Raw genomic sequence first — 24,734 nt, forward strand, 5'->3', positions numbered from 1 at the left:
ATACTGCAGTTTCATCACTCAGCAGCACCGATCCCAACTGCAAACCATGCATGACGGATCCCTCCGTCTGCCACACCAGCTCCAGGCACACAGGTGGGTGGCACAGTCACCTCCCCACATCAGGCTGGGACAGCCCCTCTCTATGCCTTCCCTGGCCCCTTCACACCCCAGGAGCTCCCTGTCTGTTCAGGTCCCACAGGGATGATGGAGCAGGAATCTCCCACCCGGTGCTCTGCTCTTCAGGACACCAGAGCCAGTGGCAGGCACAGTGGCACTGCCTGTGCTGAGGCAGCCAGACACAGCCGTGCCGATGCTGGGAGGGGACCCAGCGCCTTGCAGACCTCTGCACAGAGCCCTTGCCACACAGCGCAACCCCTGCGCTCAATGGGATGAAAAGGAAACCACGCTTCCATCTGCTGGGAAGCTCTTGAGGTGGGAAACCCAGGAAGGGTTCACAGAATGGTCAGGGTTGGGAAGGGACCTCTGGGGATCATCTAGTCCAACCCCAAGAAGAAGGTTTGAAGCAGGGGTCCTCAAACTTTTTAACCAGGGGGCCGGCGCGCAGATGAAGTGGCAGGCAGTCATCTGCGGCTGCTTGGTTTCCCCCCCGCAACCCCCGGCAGGAGGGGGTGGTGGTGGTGGTCTGTCAGTACCGGGGACCGGATTGAGGACCCTGGGGGGCCGTATCCAGCCCGTGGGCCGTAGTTTGAGGACCCCTGGTTTGAAGAAACAAGTCAGCCTCTGGCAGAGGCATACAAAATCACCTTTGTATTCAACTGGAGGGAAAACAGCCCAGACTGTCCCATCTGCTGGAGAATAGGGGAAGAGCCCGGCAGCCCTGGGGCCATAGGAAATGGGTGCAAGAGCTCCAAGCACTGCCGTTGCGTTTAGTGACTTGATTTGCCATAAACTCATTCCTATCCCTTGCGCCTTGTCACATCTCAGCTTTTGCCTCCAGCTCTGACCAACTTTTGTTCTACTAAACTTCCCACACCTTGCCGGAGCAGGAGCGCGGTACATTCAGGCACATGAGAGGGGTGCAGGGCCTGGGTCTGCCCTGGCTTCTGCAGGCTGCGCGAGGCAGCACTGGGACTTTGTCACCTTTGGGAAGGGGTGTCCACAGGCAGCCCCGCTGCTGTCATCCCCTCAGCCACCTGGGGCCATCCCCTCCGGGGTGAGCTGCTGGGTTCAGGCCCTTGGAGGCCGGTGCAGGGGAGTGGGGCAGGACAGGGCTGGGCAGCCACAGGCTCCTGGGGGCACAGCTGCTGCTCTGGACTGTCAGCCAGCATGGCACGGCATGGGTGGGCAGTGCTTTGTTCCCTGGTGGTGACACAGGCACGGCAGCTGCCTGCTAAAACGGGAAGAGCAGCAATTGTGACAATGACGGTGAACCTGCCTGTGCGGCACGCGAAGGGGACAACACGGCGCCAGGAGCCCACCCCCTGTCAGCAACAAAGCCGCCCAGCAATAAGAAGCAGGACTTTGCAGAAGGTGAAATATGGGCAAAACTAGTTGTATTTAATTGTAAACTACAAGAAGCAGAAGGAAGAGTGGTAGATGCAACATGCTCGGATTTCAGTAAAACATTTGACAACTGTTCTAACACTTGCTGCCAAATTAATTCAGAGCAGCTCAGTTGTCAACACAGGCATATGGACAAAACCCAGGCAGCCCGGGAATGGCAAACGGCCTGGCCGCCAGCCGGGGAGCTGCTGGGGCTGCACGACCCTTGGGGCCTTTTAAAACCTTTTCTGCAGGCACCGCGGGAGGGGAGGAAGGCAGCAACCGGGCTGTGGGAGCACTGGGGATGGAGTGAGCTGCCGTGCTGCCAAGGGAGGAGAAGGGCTGGAGACCACCCGGGCGAGAGCCCTTTGGGAGCTGCTGTGTGCCATGCCGCACGCAGAGAGCAGCCCTGGAGCCTGCCCACTCAGCCCTGGGGTTCGGTGACACCCCCCGCACAGGGCAGGGGGTACCGGCCAGACTGACACCGCACCCCAGCTGCCACCCAGCGGGGCTCAGGGCCACCACCATGCGAGAACCACAGGGCCCCTCTGTCCCGCCTTGGGACCGACCATGGGCAGGGCTGTGGGGCTGGCACAGGCTGGAAGCTCCTGCAGTGGTGCCAGGGACTGAGCCCCCCAGATCCACAGCTGCTCGGCGTGGCAGAGCCCTGCGCCAGCGATGAGCGCACGGGATGGCAGCAGCCCGACACAGCATTGCATGCAAGGCCTCTGAGGCCCCGCTACACAGCCAGTTCTCCTGCCCACTTGTTTATTTTACTTATATTTCAGTAATTTGCTGATTACTCTTTTTTTAACCAACCAGCAGTGATGAATCAGCAGCACAGGAGAGGGTGGAAGCCGGTGGCCTTGGACCGTGGCTCCGAGGTCTCAGGTTCTGGGAAGGAAGCCACAGGATCCCTCCAGAAGGGAAAAACAACCAGCAGCAGCAGCACTTCTGGCAGGCGAGGAGGGGCCAGGCAGGGCCACAGCTGTGGCTGTTTGTGTTCAGCAGCTCCAAACACATCCTGGAAAGGCCACCGATGGTCCTGAAGCCCTGCAGGAATGGCAGCCACGGCTCTGACCGGGGCACAAGATGAGACACGCAGACAGGCAGCATGTGGGACGGCTCTGACTGCCATCGCTCCACCCCATGTGCAGGGTGGCAGGTGCCAACGGCAGCAGGACACAGGGAGGGCACTGTGGCCCCTCCGGCAGGCAGGAGCACACAGCACAGCAGTAGCGGGGATGCTGGCAGGGAGCTGGGCTGCATGCTCCATGTGGAGCTGGCCCAGCCGCGCAGCACTGCCTCGCCCTGGGGAGAGCCCCTCGGTGCCCACGGTGCAGCCTTCGGCAGCACCTCCCAGCCCAGCTGGGCTGGGCAGAGCAGAGGCCAGCAAGCCACCAGCGAGGATGTAAGTGGCCTTGCCATGGGCTTTTGTCGGCCTCTCTGAGCCCTTGGGGAGCAGCTGGGAGCGGCTCCTGCCTGTCTCAGGAACACCCTGCCTGATCCCAAGGGTGGCATTACAGCTGAGGCCATGGGTTCAACCACAGCCTCAGCAGCCACAAAAAGCAGGCATTAGCCCACAGCACTCCCACTTGTGCCCTGGAAAGTGGAGATCCCAGCACTAACAGCCAGCACTGGAGGAAGGCTGCTCCCCGGAGAAGCGCCGGTGGCCCAGCAAGCCCTAAGCATGAGGCAGAGCGGCCGAAGTGGTGCCCGACGGGAAGCTGTCCCGGCTCACTGCCATCCCAGCACGGAGCAATCCCCCGAGAGAGCCACAGGCGCCTTCTTCAGGAGCCGCTGTTGCTGGGAAGGAGCTGAGTGGTGAAGCAATCTGGTGTGAAGAAAAAACCATTTCCTGCAGCAAGGGCTGTTTTGCTCAACGTTTTACAAAATGTGCTGATGCAACTGTCCTTCCCAGGTGGGATGTAAGTACGAGCCTGGTTGATGTGGATTAATGCCCTGCAGCTACACAAACATTGCCAGCAGTGTTTTCTTTAAAAAGAAAAAAAGGCAACAAGGAGGAACAAACAGCATGTATGACAAAATCACTGACTGTGGAAGTCTGGGGGCTTGGGTTGCAGGGAGGCTGGAGGAGTGCTGCCCTGGGCACCGTGCTCAGCACAGGCCACCACCTATTCTGCGACACTGATGGAAGCCATCAGCTCATGAAGAAGCTATTGTGGGAGCAGAACAAGCCCACAAGGCAGGTCAGCACGGCAAACAAACTGCTGCTGGGGACCGGGCAAAGCAGCGCGGCTGAGGGGCACCAGTGACAGCAGGACCCCGACCAGAGTTGCTCCATCGGTATGCTCTCTCCCTGCCCTGAGCAGCAGCTTGTCTGGCTGTAGCTCCTTCCAAGCACCATATCCAGGCTGGAAAGCATGGAGCTGGGAAACCTTCCATCTCTTGGGACAGCTGATCAACCAGCCTGTTAAAAATCAGCTTTGTATCCCACTCAAGTCTTATAACTTTATTCTCCAGGCACAAGCATTTGTGTTGTCTTCTTAGCCCATTCCCAAAAGGCCTTTAACCTGGCTCTCCCCCTGCTAAGGTATTTGGACTCACATCCAATGCATGCCACATCCATTTTTGGATTCTCTTAAGCCTCTTGCTGAGATTCTTCTGTGTTTTCTTTGGCCCTGAAATGATTTCAGGCACAGGAGCTGCAATGGCAGAGCATTATCAGAGAGGAGCTGTGCCTTCAGAGCAGAGCACGGGAGCTGTGCTTTGCCAGGCTTGAAAATTCCTCACTCACCCCTGCTCGGGGGCATGCGGGATATTTAAAAATAGCAGGTTACCCATCTCAGCAAAGCTCCCGCTGGTACAATCCTTTGAGCAGAGGACATGGGGTATCTCTGCAGGGTAACTGGGAAGCTTTAAGCAACTTTCCATCAGTCGAGCCAGCATCAGGAGGCTCCCAGAGGTCAGGCTGCTTTGCCCTGGAACCATCACCAGGAAAATCCTTCACTTGTCTCACACAGCAGCTGACTGAAGGCAAAAAGAGGGAAACCTGCTAGTCCAACACAAATCCATCCTGTTTCCTCTACCTGGGAGGCAGCTTTTGCCAGGGGTTTCTCTGACCCACCCTGCCCGACACAAACATGGAGCTTCCCCTAAGCCCACAGGCAGAGCCAACCCCATGGCCAGTCACAGACAGCATCACACTCCTCCAGTGTGAGCTACAGAAATACTGAGAGAGGCTATTGGTGAGGGGACATCAGCCACAGGAGCTCCCCGCATCCTACCCGGCTCCACTTCCCCTGCAGCAACTGCAGAGTCACACAGGATTGCTTTAAACAGGAGTAATGGGAAAAAAAAAACCTCAATGCCTTGGTGTCTCTTGGCTTCTGGTGTGATGGTGATCGCAGCAGCAGCCGGCTGCACACAGGGACTCGGCGTCCAAGTCACTGGCAGGCAGCGCTGCTGCAGCACTCCCTTCTCAGCTCACGCCAGCCTGGGGATGGGTCTCACTGATGCTGTCTTCCTGTGATGGATGAGGGCATAAACCTTTCAAGGATGTATTTAATTAGCCTGATGAAGAGCCGGAAGGTGCACTCACATAGGCTGATGGTTCAGCAGCAGCTCTGCTGCCTCCTCTGTGCATGCGGCGCCACTGGGAAGTCTCACTGGGGCCAGGACGCGCCGGACAGACACGAGGGACCTGCAGAACCCCACAGATGAGCCCTGGGCTGAGGGAGGCTGAATCCAGCCACTGCCCACCTTGCTCTGGACCAGAAGCACCACCACCAAATGACGCACAGAGCTGATCCAGCCCACCCAGTATGTCCTGCGCCTGCCTCCTCGCATTTCTGGCAGGCTGACTCTGCACTCACAGATCGTGCCAGATGAGATGTTCATTGTCTGTCCTTCCGCACCTGGCACCACGTCAGCACCAGCTCTGGCCCAGCCGTTCTGGTCAGTGAGACAATGCAACTGCCCACCCAGACCCGCTCTGGACAGAGCCGCACTGCGGGCTGGCTCAGTTCTAGTGGCCTCGGGACCTGGGCAAGATGTGGAGCCTTAGCGCTGCCTCACTCAGTGAGCACGTCCCTCCCACGGGGACCAAGCAGCCAGGTTCAGCCCAAACATGTCTCAGCCTCAGAAGAGCATGGGCACAACACAGCTGCCTTTTTTCCAGAGAAAACCTGGATAAAGACATCCTCAGTAGAGCACCGCAACATGAGAATACATCAGTGAAAGCATGGAGCCACTAAAGCCAGGGGTTCATTACAGACAGCACGGAGCAGGGGCCAGCTGGGCCAGGGGCCTTGGCCATAAGTGACCAAGCCCAGGCTCTCCCTCTACAGCTGAACTCAGCTGGAGGGAGACGGCACTGCTGCACCCGACGGTGCTGCTGGAGAGCTGGGGCAGCAAACGTACTGCAGCACCGCCATGGTGTCGTGAGGTGCCAGCAAAGCCCCACTGCTTTCGGCGTGCTGGGAGCCCCCAGCCAGCCCAGAGCCACTCCCAGCTTGGGCCTCTAAAGCACAGGCACTGGAGGTGCAGCCAGCACAGCCGGCCCAGGCCTGCCAAAACAGGCACCTGCTGCCATCTGCAGTGGGGTGCAAACCCCCCCGGACAACAGATCTTGGTTAGCAAGAGAACAGGGGAAGCCAGCTATTGCTCAGCTGCAGAACTGCCATCAAAAGAGGCAGGTTTGGCTTCTGTAAGGCAAAGCAAACCTACAGCAGGTGCCATTTCCACGCTGGAGAACGAGGGGGGAAAGTACTTGACAGTCTGAAACCACGCGGCCACCCGAGCTGAACACCGTAAGGCCCCGGGCCCGCGCGGCGAAAAGCACGGTAGAAGCCCCCGCGGCTCGGGCAGGGCCACCCGAGGACGGGCAGCCCCAGCTGGGTCCGCGGAAACACCCAAGAACCGCGCCGGGCTCCACGCCCGGCTCCGTGCCCACCGCGGGCTACAGAACGGCAGCCAGAGCGCCGGGGCTGCACGGCACGGCTCGAGGTGCGCCGGGCCAGGACCGGGCCGGGCACGGACTGCCGTGCTGGTCGGTACCGCACAGCCCCCGCTCCGCCCACGGCGGGACGAGACCGCGTCCGCGGGCTGGCGGGCAGAGCCGGAGCGGCCAGGCCAGGAGCCCAGCCCCGGGCCGTGCCGCCGCTGCCGCTTCCGCCTCCTCATCACGTGACGGGCGCAACCCGGCGCGACGCCGACGCTCAGGGCCCGGGCGCCGCTTCGTGACGTCATGACGTACGGTTACGGTGTCTTTCCGTAATCCCTCCGCGGAGAAAGTAGTCCCTGGCGGCGCGCCGAGGCCTCCGCCAGCCCGCGGGCGGCGGGCAGCGCCGCCCGGTCCCGGGAGGCGGCGGCGGCGGCCGGAGCGAGGGGCGCGTCCCCGCGGTGGCGAGCGCCCTGGGCGGGGCGGGGGCCGGGGTAAGTAGTCCCGGCGAGGGGCCCGCGCGGCCGTACCGCTGCGCGGCGCGAGGGCGGGGGGGCATGGCGGCCGCCGTGATGCCGGCTCCGGCAGAGGCGCGGCGGGGCCGCGGCAGGCCGGGTGAGGGCGCGGGCCGGCGGGCGGCCGGTGGCGGCGGCGGGCCCCCTCGCCTCGCCGCGGCGGCGGCTCCCCCCACCCCGGCGCACCGGGGCCGCCCCGCCGTGTGCGCGCGCGCGGAGGCGGCGGGGGGGACCCCGCGGCAAGATGGCGGCCGGAGGCCGGGCAGGGCCGCGGGGCATGCCGGGACCGGGGGCGCCGGGAGGCGCCGGGCCCTCCCGGGAGGGCGGCCGGGAGCGGCGGGCATGGGGCCGCAGCGGCGCCGGCCCCTCCGCGGGCGCCCCTCGGGGCGGCCCGGGCCCCCGCGCCGGGCCAGGCGGGTTGCGCGGGGCCGGGGCGCGGGCGGCGGGCAGCGGCCCTGACGGCGGCGGTCTCCTCTCCCAGGTGGAGTCTAGGTGGCCCCGGCGGGACGGGCATGGAGGAGAATGCGGTGGAGAGCAGCAGCGACGCGGCTCCGCAGGCAGCGCGGGAGGAGCCCTCCGAGAGCGGCCTGGGCGTCGGGACCTCGGAGGCCGTGTCGGCAGACAGCAGCGACGCCGCCTCGGGCCCCGGCCCGCTTTCCGGGGTGGATGACTCGGGCGTGGGCCAGAGCTCCGACAGCAGCGGGGTCTCCCTGGTAGGCGTGAGTGGGGAAAATGGGGCGGCGGGCAGCGCGGGGAGGGAGGGCGGCTGTGTTTCTGCTTCCTGTGGGTTTCTCTAGACGCTTGTGGCAAACTGAGCTTTGGGAGCCAGCTCAGCAGACTTGAGGGGTGCCGTTAGGCTGCCGGTCGGGTGTCTGCTTGCTGGTCAGAGGAGGGGAGCTCTGTTCGGTAGCCAGAGCAGCCAGGGCCCTTGGCAATACCAAAGGATTTGCTCTGATACCTTTCCTTGTGGTTCTGCCGTGATATACTGGTATTGTTTGCATACGCTGGCTCCCCAGGGGCCTGGCCTGGCAAAGGTTTCTCAGCTGAGCTCTTTTGGCCTTTCTTTTTTTTTTTTTTTTCTTTTCCTTGCCAGGAAGAGGTGTCGGAGAGTAGCTCAAGCACAGATGCCATTCCCCGGATTTACCTGCCAGATTCATCTTCTGTTGCCCAGTCCACCTTGGTCTCCAGTGTCTCCACTGTGAGCCAGTCCATCATGGTGTCAGAGTCCCCACAAGTCCTGGTTCACTCCAGTGTCATCACTGATGGAGCCACAATTGTGTCAGACTCCACTGCATCCACTTCCTCAGACCTAGGTTCTGCCATTGACAAAATCATTGAGTCCACAATTGGCCCTGACATCATCCAGAGTGAGTGTGTGCTCCCAGCTGCTTGTGCATGTGGCAGACCTGCCTGCTGTCCCTCTGTAGTGGCCTGTGTGCAGATGGCTCAGGGGACTGGGGAAGGGAGCTGCTGCTGTGCCAGACCTTGGACGGTGAGAGGGAAATAAGTATGTGCATACGTATGCACCGTGGTCAGCGGGGGTTTCTCTTGCCTTGCTACAGTAGCTGGAGGGTTTGATGAGGAGCTTATGGCTGCTGTGGCTGCCGGACAGCCCTCCCTCTGCCCAGCTGTTCCTTCAGCCACGGTGCCAGCAGCCCAGGGCAGGCTCTGGCCGCGGAGCCAGACCTTCCTCAGCCCTTCCTGCTTGTGTTTGAACCTGGGAGAGCCCTAGTTAGCCCCAGTGCCTCTACAGCCCCTGTGCCTGGCAGTTATCACTCTGCTTTCCTCTTCCTCCTAGGCTGCATCGCTGTGACCAGTGCAGAGGATGGCGGGGCAGAGACTACGCAGTACCTCATTCTGCAAGGCCCGGATGATGGTAAGGGCACACCCTGAGGCGTCCGGCAGTGACTGTGTCTCTTGCCTCTGAGCCTTTTCCACCAGCATGGAGCCTGGGGCCTGGGTATCCCGGCTATATTGCCAGCAGTGCCTGCGCCAGAGTCCTTGTGTCAGTGCTGACTGTCGGGACCTTGTTACTGAGCTCGTGTTCAGGCCTGTGCCCTAGGTGTGAGTGCAGCCTTGGATGCAGTGAGGGTCTGCTCCTTGGCTGAGCTGGTTTTGGTGTTTCAGGTGCTCCTATGGTGTCCCAGATGGCCACTTCTGCTTTGGCCAATAGCTTGATGATAGAAGCTGTTGCTGATGGACCTACCTCCACGTGCCTTGACCAGCCCGGACCTTCAGAACCTTCTGAGCAGTTGGAAGTGCTGGAGCTACCCACACGGCCAGATCAGGCCCGAGAGGTGGATGGTGGGGAGGAGCTGGACCAGCCAGACATGGAAACCCTGGAAGAGATGATGGAGGTGGTTGTGGTGCAGCAGTTCAAGTGCAAGATGTGTCAGTACAAGAATGTCTCCAAGAAGACGCTAATTAACCACATGAAAGAGCGGCACTTCCAACCAGGTGTGCGCTAAGGGCTGAGGAAGATTTATCTTATTGCAGACGGGCTCTACTCTCTCCGGGGTAGAAACAAGGGGAGACGTACAAGTGTAAGGACCTGTTCTGCCATGCAGTCTGGTAAAGAGTTTTTTGTTCTGTTCTCTGTGGCAGTGGGTTCAGCTCTGGCTTTGAAGAAAGGACGTCCACGGAAGGGGGGATCTGCTCCAAAGACTGCGGAGGAGGAGGTCCCAGAAGAAGAAGAAGATGACGATATCATGGATGCTGGTGCTATTGATGACCCTGAAGGTAGGTAGAACTCATCTTCACCGCATCTTGCATAGCTTAGTTTTTCCGCAGTCTCTGTCTGACGTTTTGGGCCACTTACCTTCAGAGGACAGTGACTATAACCCAGCTGAGGATGAGCCTCGTGGGCGACAGCCCAAGTACAGCCGCACTGTCCCCACATCCAGTGAGGAGAGGCCACGTCGACGCCCAGGGAGACCCCGCAAGTTTCCTCGTCTGGAGGACATGCCCCAGGATGTGCCTGAAGGTGGGGGAAGCGAGGGGCAGCAGGCCTGTGCTGGGCCAGAGCAGGGAGCAGTACACAAGCTCTCAGGAGCCTGCAGGGAGGGTGTGTGATGGAGGTGTGCTGCTTTCTGTTGAGCAGGAGGGGAGGTGGAGCCCTTAGTGACATCCCAAAGCACACCGAGCCGCGAGCTGCAGAACTCTGAAGCAGCCAGTTCCTCGTGCCTGGAGAACGGGACCAGTGAGAGCCTGGCAGAGCCCAGCATCAGCCAGTCTGACTCCAAGAACAAGGACCCTTCCTCTAACACCGGCCCCGAGGAGGCAGATGTCATCCCCAGGAGGCGAGGGCGGCCCTCCCGCCGCTTCCTGGGCAAGAAATACCGCAAGTACATGGGGCGCAGGTGAGGGGTGTGTGCTGAGCCGGTGCTGGGCCCTCTGGCCTGTGCCCAGGGCCGGTCCAGCCCCTGTTTGCCACCACAGCTCTGAGCCCTAGTCCCATTGCCACAGGTACTACTACAAGTCACCCAAGCCCCTGATGAGGCCCTACCTGTGTCGGATTTGTGGCTCACGTTTCCTCACGCATGATGATCTGCGTTTCCATGTCAACTCACACGAAGCCAATGACCCGCAGCTCTTCAAGTGTCTCCAGTGCAACTACCGCTCCCGGCGCTGGTCCTCCCTCAAGGTGAGCGCCGTCTGTCCTGCTCCTGTACACGTGAGCGTGGCTGGTAGGCCCAGGTCTCACGGCCCCTGCTCTCCTTCTTGCAGGAACATATGTTCAACCATGTGGGCAGCAAGCCCTACAAGTGTGAGGAGTGTAATTACACCAGTGTGTACAAGAAGGATGTCATCCGGCACTCCACAGTGCACAGCCGGGACAGGTGAGGGAAGTGCAGTCCTAGAGACTGTCCTGCAGCCTGACTGGATGGCACCAACACTGTTCCTCCTGCCCTGGGAGGGCAGCCATGGCTGCTTTTCCCCTGACCTCTGGCCCTTTCCAAAGTGGCTAGTTTTGGTGTCTTGGGTACAAGGGAGCTTGGACTTGGGATGTGGGTAACACAAGGGGGTTTTCTTTCTTTTTCAGGAAAAAGAGAGCTGATCCGGTGAGTTTATGTACCCTGTTGGCTTATCTCTCAGCACTGTTGTATGGGAAGAGGCATGTCTGGGTCTTCCACAAATTCTTGATGCCTCGTTGAAGGCAGTGTTTCTGGATCCCCTGAGGAAAGTCAGCCCAGGTCCTGCAATGGGGAGAGGGTAAGGAAACTGGTGAGCCCCTCCCAGGTGAGCTTATCTTTGTGTGTGCTCTCCCTCCAGCCCCCAAAGCTGAACTCCTTCCCATGCCCTGTATGCAACCGTATCTACCCCATGCAGAAGAGGCTTACCCAGCACATGAAGACACACAGCACAGAGAAACCACACATGTGTGATAAGGTGAGGGTGGGGTACAGCCTGGGGAAGTGACTGGCAGCGAGTGAGGCTGGATGGGAGGTAAGTGCTGCTTTACTTGGTTTTGCTGCAGTGTGGAAAGTCCTTTAAGAAGCGCTACACCTTCAAGATGCACCTGCTGACACACATCCAGGCCATTGCCAACCGCAGGTAGGAGCCTGGCAACAGCCTGCAGCATGCCCTGGTAGAGCCTGTGTCCCGGCTCCCCCTTAGAGGGGAGGACAGAAGGTCCCTGCTGCCCGTGTGACAGGTGGTTTTGTCCTGGCAGGTTCAAGTGCGAGTTCTGTGACTACATCTGTGAGGACAAGAAGGTCCTGCTGAACCACCAGCTGTCACACATGAACGACAAGCCCTACAAGTGTAGCTTCTGCAAGTACTCCACCTTCCGGGAGGACTTCCTGGTCTCACACATGGCTGTCAAGCACACGGGTGAGGGGAGCTGGCTGCCTGCCTTGCCCCATGCCCCAACATCCTACAGCCCCGTTTCTCCAGGAGGTGGTCAGAGCCTGTCTGCTCTCCCTGCCGTCCCTTGGGGGCCTCCTGCTTGACTCCCGTGTCCCGCAGGAGGGAAGCCGTTTGCTTGTGAGTTCTGTCACTTCACCACCAAGCACAAGAAGAACCTGCGCCTCCACGTGCACTGCCGCCATGCTGACTCCTTTGAGGAGTGGGCGCAGAGGCACCCTGAGGAGCCACCCTGCCGCCGCCGCCCCTTCTTCACGCTGCAGCAGATTGAGGAGCTGAAGCAGCAGCACAGTCAGGTGCAGGCCTCGGCTGAGCCAGAGGCCACCCCACCGGTGAGTGCTGTAGCCCGTGCCCCAGCTCCTGGCACTTGATGGCCCCAGCCGTGCTGTCAGCTCTCTCTCTCACACAGGGGCATCTTGGCACTGTCACCTACCATGCGGTCCAGGCCGTCCTGGACACGGAGCCCCCCATCCTCTCGCAGGATTCCCTGGGAGGAGCCACCGTCATTTATGAACGAGGTGAGTGAGCTCCCAAGGAAAGATGTGGGGATGTGGAGGAGGTGGGTGAGTGCATGCCTGACCTTCCCCTTCTGACCCTGACAGGTGTGGCTGGATCAGCAGAACTGGCCACGCAGACTGCCCTGGATCTCCTGCTGAACATGAGCACTCAGAGAGAGCTGGCCACGGGCTCACTGCAGGTGAGGAGGGTTTGAGGGGTTGGCAGTGCCTGGCAGGGGGAGGCTGCCCAGCCCTGTTCCGCTTCAGGCGGAGTCTTGCAGAGCCTTGCCTTCCTCTGGCTGAGCCACTGTCCCTGCTGCAGGTGGCAGTGGTGAAGCCGGATGATTCAGGAGAGGTTCGGGGCACCTGTGAGCCGCAGGCACAGGAGGAGGGGGCAGAGATGGACTCTAAGGAGCAGCCGCAGCAGCAGCAGAAATTGGTGACGCTGCACATGGCAGAGCCTGGGGAGACGCTGGTGCAGGAGGCTTACGAGGAGGCAACCCTGGGTGGCTCGGAGTTGCAGCAGATCACTATCCCCTTTGGCGGGACAACAGAGTACAGTATCATCACACCCATCAGTGAGGAGATTCAGGCTCCAGGCACGCTGTACAGGTCAGCCATGTGGAAGGAGTGGGGAGGCGGAGGCACTTCCGATCTCAAGTGAGGAGTCTTTAGTGATGAGGAGGACAAGACAGATCCTCTCTGACCCTGTCCTCTCCAGCAGTGAGGAGGAGAGTCCTGCGGAGGCTTCCCACACGGTTGTGCTGAATGAAGCTGTGATGACAGAGGTTGCTCCGAAAGACCAAAACAATCACTATGTCATGTCGTCTGGCATTCCGGGGAGCCAGTTCCATCACATTGAGGTAAGGAGCTGAACTTTTTCCCCGTCTCGGGCAGCAGTGTGAGCAGGTGTGACTGGGTGTTTCTCTCTCAGCCCCTCAGCGGGGATGCTGCCTTTCCCTTGCCTGCGGAAGGCCAGGAGGCACAGCCCACCGGCATCAAATGGCCCCTGGTGCAGTGTGTCACCAGGCAGCTCCAGAAGGACTCATCTTTATCCCCAGCCTCCGAGGGGCAGGAAATCTCATCCCCAAAGGTCAAGTGGCCTGTGCTCCAAGGCATGGCCAAGAAGCTCTCATGCAAGGTTTCCACAGCCAAGAAGCTCTCGTGCAAGATTTCCACAGCCAAAAAGTTTTCATGCAAGATTTGCACAGCCCTGTTCACAGGGAGAGCAGAAATGGAGCGTCACAAGAGAGCCCACATTGGGCCCAGCACCTTCAAGTGTCCCGACTGTCCATTCACTGCAGCCCTCTGGCCAGAGGTTCGGGTAGGTTTCCTGGCACAGAGAAGCCCGGGAAACGAGGTTTGGGGAAATGGGGGCTTTTTGACCCTGTGCTTGTCCTTCTGTCCCCAGAGCCACATGGTCCAACATGCCAGCCTTCGGCCACACAAGTGTGCCCACTGCAGCTTTGCCTCCAAGAACAAGAAGGACTTGCGCAGGCACATGCTGACACACACCAATGAGAAGCCCTTTTCCTGCCCCATCTGTGGGCAGAGGTGAGTGAAGTCTGCTAGGTTGCTGCTGCTTTGAGAGATCCTGTAGAGGTCTCTGTCATGGTTTAGCCCCAGCCAGTAACTAAGTACCATGCAGCCACTTGCTCACTCCCCCCTCACCCAGACAGATGGGGAGGAGAATCAGAAAGGAATGTAAAACTTGAGGGTTGAGATAAGAACAATTTAATAATTGAAATAAAACAAAAAGAAAAATTAAAATAACTGTTATAATGAAAAGGAGGGAGAAGGGGAGAGGAGTGAAATCCAAAGGGAAGGGAGAAAAGAAAACCAGCAGCACACAATACAGCTGCTCACCACCCACTGACTGATGCCCAGCCAGTCCCTGAGCAGTGACTGGCAGCCCCGTCCAACCATCCCGCCCCCCGCGTTTATATACCAAGTGTGGCATCCCATGGTGCAGAATACCTCTGGCTAGTTCAGGTCAGCTGTCCTGGCTGTGTCCCCTCCCAATTTCTAGTGCCCTCCCCCAGCCCTCCCGCTGGGAGGGAAACTAAAAAGCCCTTGACTTAGTATAAACACTACCCAGCAACAATCAAAGCCACCAGTGTGCTGTCAGCTTTTTTCTCACACCAAATCCAAAACACAGCACTGCACCAGCTACTAAGAAGAAAATTAACTGTCCCAGTGGAAACCAGGACACTCTCCAAGGCTCAAGAGGAGATAGGATACTGGCAAAGAGCTGGCTGCCCCAGCCCTGCCCCTGGGAGTGGTCCTCTGTTAGAGGGAACCCTGCCCTTGAGAATGGTTTGTGCTGCAGGTGGACCCAGCTTTGTCCCCAGGGAACTTCTGCAGGAGGAGGTTCAGTACTTTGGTGCTGATGGAAACATCCTGGGAGCTGGGATAGGCTGTGCTGTAGGATGTATCTGTGGCATGGGTCTCTGCACAGAGACCCTCTGCTGCCCGCAGCAAACTACACCTCGTGCCCTTCCTCCCATAGGTTCAACCGTAATGGGCACCTCAAGTTCCACATGCAGCGTTTGCACAGCTCAGAGGGGAAGAGGCCAGGGGTGCCCGCGGCTGCTGCCCAGCAGACCATCATACTGAACAGCGACGAGGACACACTGGCCACCCTGCAGAGTAAGTTGTGTACCTGCGAGCAGGGCTGACCTGCAGGTTTTTTGTGGCCAGAGCCCCATGCAGGGTTTCACCCAGCCTGCGAGCCACGCAGGACTGAGAAGGGTCAAGGCCAGGAGGTTCCTGGTTAGGATTGCCAGCAGCAGCAGAGCTTGGTGGGTGCAGAGACAAGGGGGCTGGGCAAAAAGGAGCATTCCTGGTGAGGCACTGACTTGTGGTTCTGTGCAGAACTAGGGAGGGGTCCCATGTTTCCACCAAGGAGCTCCCAATAGATCAGTGTATTGTGGGAGCAGTGGTGCTGTGAGCAGCTCATGGCTGAAACGGGAAGTGGAGTTCATGGTCTGATGTGGAGGTTGTGTTTTGCCTGCAGTGACCTCTAGTTTCCTTCATGTTGGGGGAGTTTGGTTTGGCTTCTGACCTTCTGTGAGCAGAGCTGAGACTGACCGGTGCTCCTCACTGTGGCAGGGGCTGGCCAGCAGCCCCAGCAGTGTCTGCACTGGCTTTTTCTGCATTCCAGCGGCTTTGCAGTCTGGCCAGGCGGTGCTGGCTCCCGAGCGGCTGCAGCAGGCTCTAGGGCAGGAACACATCATTGTCGCACAGGAGCAGAGCATCACGAGTCAGGTGAGTCAGGCCCATCGGTGTCATCCTCCCGCCCTGTGCGGCTGCTCCCCGTGAGCTATGTGGGTTCCCTCCTCGGAGGGCTTGCAGACAGGCGTACCCCTGCTGATGGTTCTGGGCTTTTGCTGACCCGCAGGAAGAGGCTGCATACATCCAGGAGATCACAACTGCTGACGGACAGACAGTACAGCACTTAGTGACCTCTGACAACCAGGTGAGTGGGGGCACATCCCAGGAACTGAAAGATCCTGTGCAGCTGGAGCAGGGAGAGCTAGGAGCAGTGGGGAGGAACGCGGTGGAAACAGACACAGGAGACAGACAAGAACGAGTCCTGTTGTGATGTTGGAGGGCAGGGTGGGCAGTGGTAGCCTTTTTGGGGTCTGAATCCCTGTGTTTTGCAGGTTCAGTACATTATTGCCCAGGATGGCGTGCAGCACTTGCTTCCCCACGAGTATGTTGTTGTCCCAGAGGGACATCACATCCAGGTGAGCTGCAGTCTGTCTGCCCCCCCTTTGCATGGTGGACGGGGCTCAGGAGGGTGCCGTGTGTGGAGCTGGGCCACATCCTGCTCCCTGTGGCTTACTGGGCTTGAGTCATAGCTTGCTTTGGGGACAGGGATGCCTGCTAGCCCTAACAGAGCCCCACTGTGGTTCTTGTCCCCAGGTACAGGATGGTCAGATCACGCACATCCAGTATGAGCAGGGCAGCCAGTTCCTCCAGGAACCGCAGGTAAGGGGGCAGGCAGGCATGGTGGTTGGAGCTGAGGGGTCTGCTCAGAGCCCGTATCGGAGCCAGAGAGGGAGGGATGTGAAATAGAAGGTGCCTCAGTGACTCGGTGCAGCAGCTGTGGCTGGAGCAGCGCTGCAGGAAGGGACCCTGCCCCTCCTGGACTCTCCTGTTCTCTCCCCCCTGCAGTTCCAGTACATGCCTGTCTCACCTGAGCAGCAGCTTGTCACCCAGGCGCAGCTGGAAGCAGCTGCACACTCGGCTGTCTCAGGTAGGACCAGTGTCCCGGGGCCGAGCGCTGGCATAGCTCTGGCAGTCCTGTCTCCCTCGGGTGCTGGGTGCCGGTCCTGCCGGGCCGTTTGTGGTGCCTGTTGGCAGCCGCTGGACGCCGTGGTCTCGGCCCCGCTCTGCCTGCAGACGCTGATGGTTTGCTGCAGCTGGCTGAGGAGGGCAGGGAAGGCTGGAGGGGATGAGGCTGGATCGCCGCTTTGCTGCCTGCATCCCTGTAATTCTGGGAAGCAGCCTGCCGTGGTGGCTGAGGGGAGACCTTTACTAGTCCCAGTGTGTCAGTTCTGGAACAGCACCAGTTCCCTTCCCTTGGAGAGGAGTTGCTGTGCCGGGAGAACAGCAGCTTCCACAGGGTGGAGACACCCTGCTGCATGTTTGCAGAGCTAACCAGAGCCTGGCTCCCTGCTGGAGCCCTGCCTGAGTGTAGTGGCCCTTCACTCACCTTGCATGCTTGCCCCTTCCCTGTAGGCAGGTGGTGAATGCAGAGGGGGGGCCCTGGGCCACCACCGGCTGTCCCCTGCCCTTGGACAGGGGGAGGCACTGACCCCCTTTCCTCTGCAGCGGTGGCTGATGCTGCGATGGCCCAGGCGCAGGGTGTGTTCACCGCTGAGGCAACAGCTGAGATCGAGGAGCTGCAGGAGGGGATCCACTACGATGTCATCACGCTGACGGACTAGCACTGGGGCCAGGCCCGGCTAAGCGCTGGGACACCCATGCTGAGCAGGACAGCTGCACCAGGCGGGAGCCTCCTCAGCCAGCAGTTGCCTTATTGCTTCACGGCGACGGGGGATGTGCCTGAGCATGCCGCGGCAGGGGCACACTGCTGCTCGCCCTGCGCTGCAGGGGTTCTGCACATCCTTCCCAGTACAGGCAGCTGTCTCCAGCGGAGACTGCTCTGCAGCCGAGGCAGGCTGCGCAGTGTCAGCGCTCTCGTGTGGACGCTATCTTTGCCTGTTGCACTTGATGATGGTCTAAAATCCCTTTTCCTGAATCATGTCTGTGTGGGCCAAACTCGGCTCGGTGTCTGCCTGGCACATGTGGATCCTGGGAGAGAGCCATGGGGCTGAGCCCAGCTGCGTGGTACGGTGTGAGGTGAGGTGTTTGCAGCTGCAGCTGCATGCTCGCTGCTCGGCAGGTGTGGGGAGTGAGGGCAGCCATCCCTCCCGTGGCTTCTTCAGCCTGCGGGCAGGCAGCACTAGGGCTTTGGACTGGAGAAACCCAGAGTAGGAAGAGGCACAGGTGGAAGATGCTCTATTTTTCTTCTGAAAGAGGGATGGACTCTGGAGTTTGTTCGTAGGTGGTTGCGGGAGGGGTTCAATTCTGACATTCTCAAGCTTTGACTATGCTTATGAATAAAAAGGGATTGAAGCCTGCGTGTGTGCCTGCCTGGAGGGTCTGGGGTCACCTGGCCAGTGGGGAGAGTCAGGCCTGCCTTCCTCCTGCCCCTCTGGCTTGTTCCTCCAGGGCTGGGGTGTGTGCATCCCCAAGCCTGGTGCTGGTGGCAGCTGCCCTGCGCTCTCCGCTTCTTCCCGCCCGAGTGACCTTGAGTCCTGCGAAGCGAGCTGGGCATCTGGTATAGCAGTGGGCTGGGCACGAAATTAATCGAGTGGTAAACAGCCTAAATCCCATGTAACTCTGTCCCAAACTACACACACTGCCCCTCCCTGAGCGGATTGTCTGGAAGTATTTACATGTGATTAGCTGTTATAATCTCAGAGTTTTAGTTCTATGCTTTTGCATTAAACTGATTATCTGCGGAGGGGAAAAAGGGCTGGAACCACCCAACCTGAGCAAGAGCTTCTGTGAGGTCAGAGCTCCGTGGCTGCAGGACTGCTGCGGTGTGATCACTGGGCGCTCGGCCGGGCTCGTGCAGGGGCCAGGGACGGTGCGGGGGCTTGCGCTGTGAGCGCAGAGCGGGTGCTACGAACACAAAGTGGGTGCTCTGCCCACAGTGCTGGCGGCCCCCTCCTGCCACAGCTGCTGAGGGTGCCCACGGCCCCTCCCCTGCCCCAGGGCAGCACCCTGCCTGCACGTTGGGCACCCAGGCTGGTGTGGGCTGGACCCTGTGACCATCCTGCCCAGCCAGGGACGCAGCGTGCGGGTGGCCCTGCGTTCCCCTGGGGGACCAGCCACAGTTGATTGTGGCTCTGCCCTGGCTGTGGCTGTGTCCCACGGTCTTCACATCTGCCTGCTGCCTGGTCTGTGCTTAGCTGTGCCGCTGTGTGGCTGTGCCTGTCTGGCCGTGGCTCGGTTGGTGTCCAGCTGTGTCCATCCGCGGTGCTGGTGGCTGGCTGTGGTCCTCCCTCTCCAGCTGTGCCGCGCAGGGTTAAGGTACACCACAGCAATCCGCAGGCGCTTTCCTAGATTACAGCTCCATTATCTAATAAAGCGGATCCTCGTCGGCAGCACCGATTAGGGCTGGAGGAGTCCTGTGGGGACAAGGTTACGGGGCTGCTGTGAGGCTGTGGCCAGGGCTGGTCCCAGCTGTCTGGCCCAGCCAGTGGCACAGGCATCCTGGTTGCCCTGTGAGTTCCACACCTGGGGCTGCCACGAGCACCATGTTCCACAGCACAGGACTGGAGCTCCTGTCTGCTGCATATGGGGAGCTCCAGGTGCTGCTGGGGCTCTGGCCATGGGGCACAGCAGGTCTCGGGTTCCCTCAGTACTGGCATCTGGTCCCTGGGTCTTTCTGCTGTTACCGGGGGCCTGCGGGGAGCCCAGGGATGCAGCAAGGGCTCATTAGCACCAGTGACCTTCTCCTTCCCGTCCCCGGCCAGCGCTAAGCGGGTTTGTTACATATTTAATATCCTGAGAGCGTTATTAGTCGGTATTTAATGACGGATACAACCTGTGGGATAATCCCAGTCTTAGTGGGGAGGCGCAGAGGCAGGAGCTGGCCGGCTTGGGGGGTCGCAGGCTCTTGGGGCCCCTTGTGCAACTGCCCACCGCTGCCCTGCTGGCCCACTGCCCCTGCTCCATCAGCAGGCAGAACGCCCCAGTGCCTGCGGGGCTGAGTCTTCAGCCAGGCAAAGGGTTCTCGCCCATCCCTGGGGCTGTGGGGCCCCTTCCCCTGCGCCCCTCTGCAGACAGGACCCCAGCTGCAGGCACGGCAGTGCTGGGGCCAGGACCTGGCCAAGCTGGAGGAGGAGTGGGCTCCGGAGCAGCACCTTGCACCTCCCACGTCCTGCCAGGCCGTGCACAAGTTCTCCTGCAAGCCCCTGACCCTCCAGCCCACCCCACCACAGCGTGGGAGGCTCTGCCGACCCCTGCCCCTGAGCCAGGTCAGGGCTGGGGTCAAGGATGGGGACCGATGGCTCTTGGCGCTGCAGTAAAGCCCTGGGTGTGCTATGTCCCGTGTGCATCCCTGTGTGGGCTGCGTCCCTGGGGCTGTGGGCCTCCCCGTGGGCCCCATGCACCAGCCCCTGGTGCCACTGCACCCCATCACCGGGGGCTGCGCAGGCTGTACTGGGGCAATGCAGGGTCGGGGGACTGGGGGGTGCCGGGGTCCTGGCGTGGGTCCTGGCCACGTCCCGGCTGGTGGTGGGCAGGCGGGGAGGATGCTCCCTGCCAGTCCCTGCCTGGCAATAGCCAGGAGAGGGGGAGGCAGCGGCTGCCCCAGATCCCTGCTGCCGCTTTCGTGGGTGCTAATACCCCCTAATCAGCTGTCAGTCACTGCGGACCCCGGCAGCTATAAAACGCCCGGGAGCAGCTCCCCAGCTCCTCTCCCTGCAGCATGGCAGCTCCTTGGGGTGAGGGGAGCCCAGGCCGAGAGCCAGGGGGCTGCGGGGGGCCGTGGGGAGCCCTGCGGGGACCCCCCCAAGCCTTACTGCCCTGGCCCTGCCCCTGCCCCTGCCCAGTGCTGGCTGGCTACAGCCTGCTGCCACCCCCTCTGAGCCTCCTGGCGCCCTTGGTAAGTGCTGCGCTGCAACCCCTGGGGGATCGGGGTGTGGGACCCCTCGCAGGACTGGGACAGGGCTGCGTGGGGTGATTGGGGTTGGGGAGCTACTGTCCCGGGTCCCCTGCGCCGCCCCCCCCCCCCCCCGTGTCCCCCCCATCCCCCTGGCACTTTGGGGCGTGTGGTGCTGGGCATGGGAGAGGGAGAGGAGGGGCAGGACCCATTTCTGCCCCCTCCCATGAGCAAAGGGCCGAGCCCCCACATCCCCCAGACCCCTTTCTCCAGCCGCGGGTACCCCTGCCCTGTCCTGCCTTGACAGCTCTCTGCCCCTTCCAGGTCACGCCCGCCTACGAGGTGCCACTGGGGCTGCCCGTTGAGCCAGGGCGGGCGAAGGTGGCAGCGGCGCGGGAGAGCACCGGGGCGCTGAAGGCCTGGCTGGCACGGCACCCCCGGAACCCCTACCCCAGCAAGGGGGAGAAGGTGATGCTGGCTGTGGTCAGCCGGATGAGCCTCACCCAGGTCTCCACGTGGTTCGCCAACGCCCGCCGGCGCCTCAAGAAGGAGAACAAGACGGGCTGGGCTCCACGCGACGCCTCAGACTGCGAGGACAGCGAGGGCGAGGGGGTCCTACTGGGTGTTGCCCCCAGCGCCAGCCCTGCGCAGGATGGGTGTGGGAGCAGCCCCGAGGTGGGACCAGGCCCTGGGCAGGGCAAGCAGCCCCAGAAACCCAAGATCTGGAGCGTGGCGGCTATTCTGGCATCTCCCCACGGCGAAAGCGGGTGCCCCCCAGGGGTGCTGGCGGTGCTGGAGCAGGGCTAGGGCTGGGGCGGCCGTGCCCCTTACCCGAGGGCAGGTGGGGGCCAGGGCTGTGGCTGTGGGGAAGGGACAGCCCCGCGGCTGGGCAGGGAAGGACAGATGGCCGTGGGACCAGGCAGCTGCCTGGCTGAGGAGAGTGGGCAGTATGGGCAGGGAGGGACACGAAGCGCTAATAAATGTCACTTTGTCTTGGGCCTTTGTCTGGTTTTGCCTGTCTGCAGTGGGCATGTTGGTGGGGATGCCAGCGGGGGTACAGGGGTGCCAGCAGGGATGCAGGACTGCCGCTGGGGATGCTGACAGGGATGCGGGGATGCCAGCGGGCTGCAGGCATTTCCACTGCCAGTGCTGCCCGCAGGAGCAGGGCAGGTCCTACCCCAAGCCCCTTGGGCTGCCCCTTGCCCACCCCCTCTGTCTGATGCCATATCCCCACACTGCCAAAAGTGGGACCCTCCTGGGCACCCGGTCAGGCTGCAGCGTGTTTTCCAGCCCCACCACTGGCTGGGGCTCCCAGCGGGGGCTCCCCCTGTTCATCAGAGGATAAGCCACAGCGTTTCCAGGCAATTCCAGGCCTTCCTGATGCTTCCTCCCTCTCCCTCTCCCTGGAGGTCTAGGGTCACCTGTGGGGCACACACATGCATGGGGCGCAGGGCTGGGATGGCCATCACAGCTGTCACAGCGCTGTGTCACACGGCAGCACAGGAAGGGACGTGCAGGGACAGGGACATGCATGAAGCACCGCACATGGGGGACACAGGGGAGCGGCACTGCGGCTCACTGAGTGTGACACTGACTGCCAGGACCAGGCTCAGACCCACCGGGCCCCCCTGAACCCGGGGCTGGGCTCACAGCAGACAGCTCTATGCAACTCCAGGGGGACAAGCAGGGCCAGGGAAGCTGGCCAGGGAGGGTAGAGGGGACCAGGAGCCCTGGGAAGGCACGGACACGGGGCAGAGCTGTATGGCAGCTTTTAATGTTCCTAAGAACTAGGAAACAGAGATCAAAAAGAGACTTTGCTCTTCTTGATAAAAGTAATAAAATGGTTAGCGGTGTTAAATTAATCCTTACAAAACAAAACCCAAGGAGGTTAAATAAAGCCCAGAGGCTCCGCATAAAAACCACAACGACTACAAAACAGCTGCAAAGACGTCTTTACACACCAAAGAAACTCCTCTTCTCCGCTCCTCCCCTATACGGTACACAGCGTCGGCAAACACGGGACTCACACATGTGGGAAAGGAACACGGATGCAATGGGAGCAGCCCTGCGGGGAGCACGGGCGCCACGGACAGAACTATTTACACTATGGACACGGAGCTGTGCTGGTGCCAGTCCGGCCGCAGGAGCCCCCGGGCTCTGCCCGTCCTTCTCCTGCCGGCGCCAGGCTGTGGCCAGCTGCTGGGGCCCCTCCAGCTGCAGCGCTGGGTGCTGAGCACTCGCACTTCCTTAGCTGGGATTAGTCTCCCAGTTCCTGCTTTGCTCTCGACCCAGCTCCCGCTCTTTGCTGTGGAGGAGGAAGATGAGGAAGATGAGGAGCTGAGGGTCCGGCCTGAATGCTTGAAGGCTGCAATGAGCTCCTGTAGCCGCTCCGGTGTGGTCTCCCATTTGGCAAAGCCCGCGCTGTTCTGCAAGGGAAGGCAACAGCTGCTGAGCATCTCCCCGTGGTCCAGGTAGACCTCCATGCTGTGGGTCAGCCATGGGTCAGGGTACACCCGTACCCCAAAGGACAACGCTCCAAGGCACCCAGAGGCTTCCCAGGGTGGGCATGGGGCTCAGCTGTGCAGGATCAGGAGTGGGGGAACCCAAAGACCTCCCGGCACAGACACTGGCAGAGGCTGTAGACGATGCAGAGGAGGAGGGTGGAGGGCACGAGGCTGACCAGAACGATGCCCAGGCTGTGGTGCTCGATGAGCAGGAGGTAGATGCCGAAGGGCAGGGAGCTGAAGTAGAGGAGGCAGAGGACACCCAGGATGAAGCGAGGGACGGCTCGCCATCCCCAGGAGTGGCACTTCTGCCCGGGGCCGTGGCAGGGCAGTGTGCCCAGGCTGGCAGGGCGGTACAGCCGCACCACCTCAAGCCTGCCCAGGCCCTCCGGCGGGGCCACATCCTCCGGCACCTCCAGGATGGTGACCACCAGGCAATCAGGGCCGGGTGAGGGCTCTAGCACACTGGGGCAGAGGAGGACTTCAGGGGATCGGGTGGGACCCCGCTTCTTGGTCTTCTCATGGCCTGTCAGCAATGCCAGTGCCTCGCCGTCGTCCTGCAGCTGCTGCACGTCCCCACCGGGCACTGGGCTGTGCTGGCGGCAGAAGGGGCAGCGGAGCTGGCAGGGCGACGCATCCCCCAGTGGCACCATCTTGCAGAGGCACTTGGCGCAGAGGCGGTGGCCGCAGTGGAGCAGTTTGGGTCGGTGGGCGCGGGCATCGTAGCGGCTGTAGCAGATCTTGCACTCCAGTTCGGGGGCCACGAGTGCCGTTGTCTGAGGCCCCTGCTTGCTGTCCTGCTGGGCCATGCTCCTGGAGGGCTGGCTGGTGGCTGTCCAGGCTGGGGGAGAGGGAAGCCGCCGTGAGCCAGGGCTTGGGGGCAGGTTCCTGGGCCCTGCTGCACCCCACGGGCAGAGTCCTGGCCAGCCCCGGGGGCTGGGTGGCAGAGCGGGGCCAGGGGAGCAGCAAACAGGCGGCAGCCCCCTCCCAGGGCCGGCACAGCCTGGCTGCGACCGCCAGCTGGTGCCGCCACGCTGGGACTCGGCCCCATCCCGGCCGCCGTGTCCGGGTGGGAGGGAGACATCTTCCCAGGGGACGGGCTGCGGGGTGGGGGCCCGTGTCCCGGGGGCAGCGTGTCCCTCCCCGTGCGGGCAGCTTCCCCAGGGCAGTGCCGGCTCTGGACACCGGGCTCTGCTGGCTGCAGGGACCCTCTGCCCTGCAGCCCCCCGCCCCCCTTCCACCCACAGCAGCAGGGCGAGCAGCATCCTAGGCCGTGGCCCTGGTACCTGCAGTCCACGCTGGGGCTCCTGGGTGGGACGCAGCCGTGGGTCGGTCCCCAGCCTTGCAGCCCCGGTGGGCCGGGCTGCGGCCCTGTCCGTGAAGGCAGGCAGGGTGCCGGCGGCGGCTTGTGCCCCATGGAGAGGCGTGGGGCGCGCTGCCCGCCACGCTGCGGAGGCAGCCTTGGCGCAGGGGCTGCCAGCATCCTCCGCGGCGTTGGCCTGGCAACGCGGAGCGGGAGGCGGATGCTCAGCCAGCCGGTGCCGGTGCCGTGCAGAGCCCTGCTATGGCAGGCCAGGGTTCCCAGGGCTGCTGCCAAGCTGCAGCAGGTCGCTTCGGCTCCCTGCAGCCCCTTTGCTCACAGGCAGTCCTGAGGATGCTCTTTCCCTGCCCTGGGGGCTGCAGGCAGCGGCCCCTGGGGCCCTGCAGCCCCCAGCCTGGGGAAGAGCACGGCCGCAGAGCAGGGTCCTGGGGGGTCCATAG

The 24,734-nt window shown here is 61.5% G+C and overlaps 3 protein-coding genes and 1 long non-coding RNA gene across 10 annotated transcripts; 2 read left to right on the forward strand and 2 right to left on the reverse strand.

The window, feature by feature from the left end:
- Window positions 1-3,472: 3,472 nt before the first annotated feature.
- Window positions 3,473-7,010, reverse strand: LOC121095087. 2 transcript variants are annotated; one of them, XR_005830006.1, is made up of 4 exons: window positions 6,193-7,010; window positions 4,828-5,167; window positions 4,305-4,494; window positions 3,473-4,169 (listed from the first exon to the last, which is right to left on the reverse strand). It is a non-coding gene; the product is annotated as an uncharacterized LOC121095087 (long non-coding RNA). The 2 variants fall into 2 exon arrangements; XR_005830005.1 differs by having other exon boundaries at window positions 4,828-7,006.
- Window positions 7,011-7,313: 303 nt separating this feature from the next.
- Window positions 7,314-17,935, forward strand: ZNF335 (zinc finger protein 335). Of its 6 annotated transcripts, none has more exons than XM_040609425.1 (27): window positions 7,316-7,634; window positions 8,015-8,288; window positions 8,720-8,797; window positions 9,049-9,378; window positions 9,526-9,660; window positions 9,746-9,904; window positions 10,022-10,280; window positions 10,387-10,564; window positions 10,648-10,760; window positions 10,964-10,982; window positions 11,194-11,310; window positions 11,399-11,475; window positions 11,594-11,754; window positions 11,890-12,119; window positions 12,197-12,305; window positions 12,390-12,484; window positions 12,607-12,896; window positions 13,006-13,147; window positions 13,219-13,608; window positions 13,696-13,838; window positions 14,794-14,933; window positions 15,448-15,551; window positions 15,685-15,762; window positions 15,950-16,033; window positions 16,212-16,277; window positions 16,464-16,545; window positions 17,124-17,935. In XM_040609425.1, exons 1-27 carry the CDS (start codon window positions 7,434-7,436, stop codon window positions 17,237-17,239), a joined length of 4,170 nt encoding a protein of 1,389 aa, XP_040465359.1. In that variant the 5' UTR covers window positions 7,316-7,433; the 3' UTR covers window positions 17,240-17,935. The 6 variants fall into 6 exon arrangements, with proteins under 6 accessions (XP_040465361.1, XP_040465362.1, XP_040465359.1 ...); XM_040609429.1 differs by having other exon boundaries at window positions 7,323-7,634; window positions 13,009-13,147; XM_040609430.1 differs by having other exon boundaries at window positions 7,323-7,634; window positions 10,022-10,265.
- Window positions 17,936-18,031: 96 nt separating this feature from the next.
- Window positions 18,032-21,466, forward strand: LOC121095084 (iroquois-class homeodomain protein IRX-5-like). The gene is made up of 2 exons (XM_040609455.1): window positions 18,032-20,472; window positions 20,794-21,466. The coding sequence occupies exons 1-2, from the start codon at window positions 20,296-20,298 to the stop codon at window positions 21,274-21,276; spliced, it is 660 nt and encodes a 219-aa protein (XP_040465389.1). The 5' UTR covers window positions 18,032-20,295; the 3' UTR covers window positions 21,277-21,466.
- Window positions 21,467-22,405: 939 nt separating this feature from the next.
- On the reverse strand, window positions 22,406-24,445 carry LOC121095083 (E3 ubiquitin-protein ligase RNF182-like). The gene is made up of 2 exons (XM_040609454.1): window positions 24,260-24,445; window positions 22,406-23,814 (listed from the first exon to the last, which is right to left on the reverse strand). The coding sequence occupies exon 2, from the start codon at window positions 23,780-23,782 to the stop codon at window positions 23,057-23,059; it is 726 nt and encodes a 241-aa protein (XP_040465388.1). The 5' UTR covers window positions 23,783-23,814; window positions 24,260-24,445; the 3' UTR covers window positions 22,406-23,056.
- Between the last annotated feature and the right edge of the window lie 289 nt (window positions 24,446-24,734).

Source organism: Falco naumanni, chromosome 10 (assembly GCF_017639655.2).
Source record: "Falco naumanni isolate bFalNau1 chromosome 10, bFalNau1.pat, whole genome shotgun sequence".
Taxonomy (NCBI): domain Eukaryota; kingdom Metazoa; phylum Chordata; class Aves; order Falconiformes; family Falconidae; genus Falco; species Falco naumanni.

Bases quoted from the DNA above. Each gene is read 5' to 3' on its own strand.
- ZNF335 (XM_040609425.1), top strand. From the start codon at position 7,434: ATGGAGGAGAATGCGGTGGAGAGCAGCAGCGACGCGGCTCCGCAGGCA. The intron at 11,755-11,889 runs GTGAGGGGAGCT...CGTGTCCCGCAG, and splicing joins CATGGCTGTCAAGCACACGG to GAGGGAAGCCGTTTGCTTGT. The intron at 12,120-12,196 runs GTGAGTGCTGTA...TCTCTCACACAG, and splicing joins AGCCAGAGGCCACCCCACCG to GGGCATCTTGGCACTGTCAC.
- LOC121095084 (XM_040609455.1), top strand. From the start codon at position 20,296: ATGGCAGCTCCTTGGGGTGAGGGGAGCCCAGGCCGAGAGCCAGGGGGC. The intron at 20,473-20,793 runs GTAAGTGCTGCG...TGCCCCTTCCAG, and splicing joins TGAGCCTCCTGGCGCCCTTG to GTCACGCCCGCCTACGAGGT.
- LOC121095083 (XM_040609454.1), bottom strand. From the start codon at position 23,782: ATGGCCCAGCAGGACAGCAAGCAGGGGCCTCAGACAACGGCACTCGTG.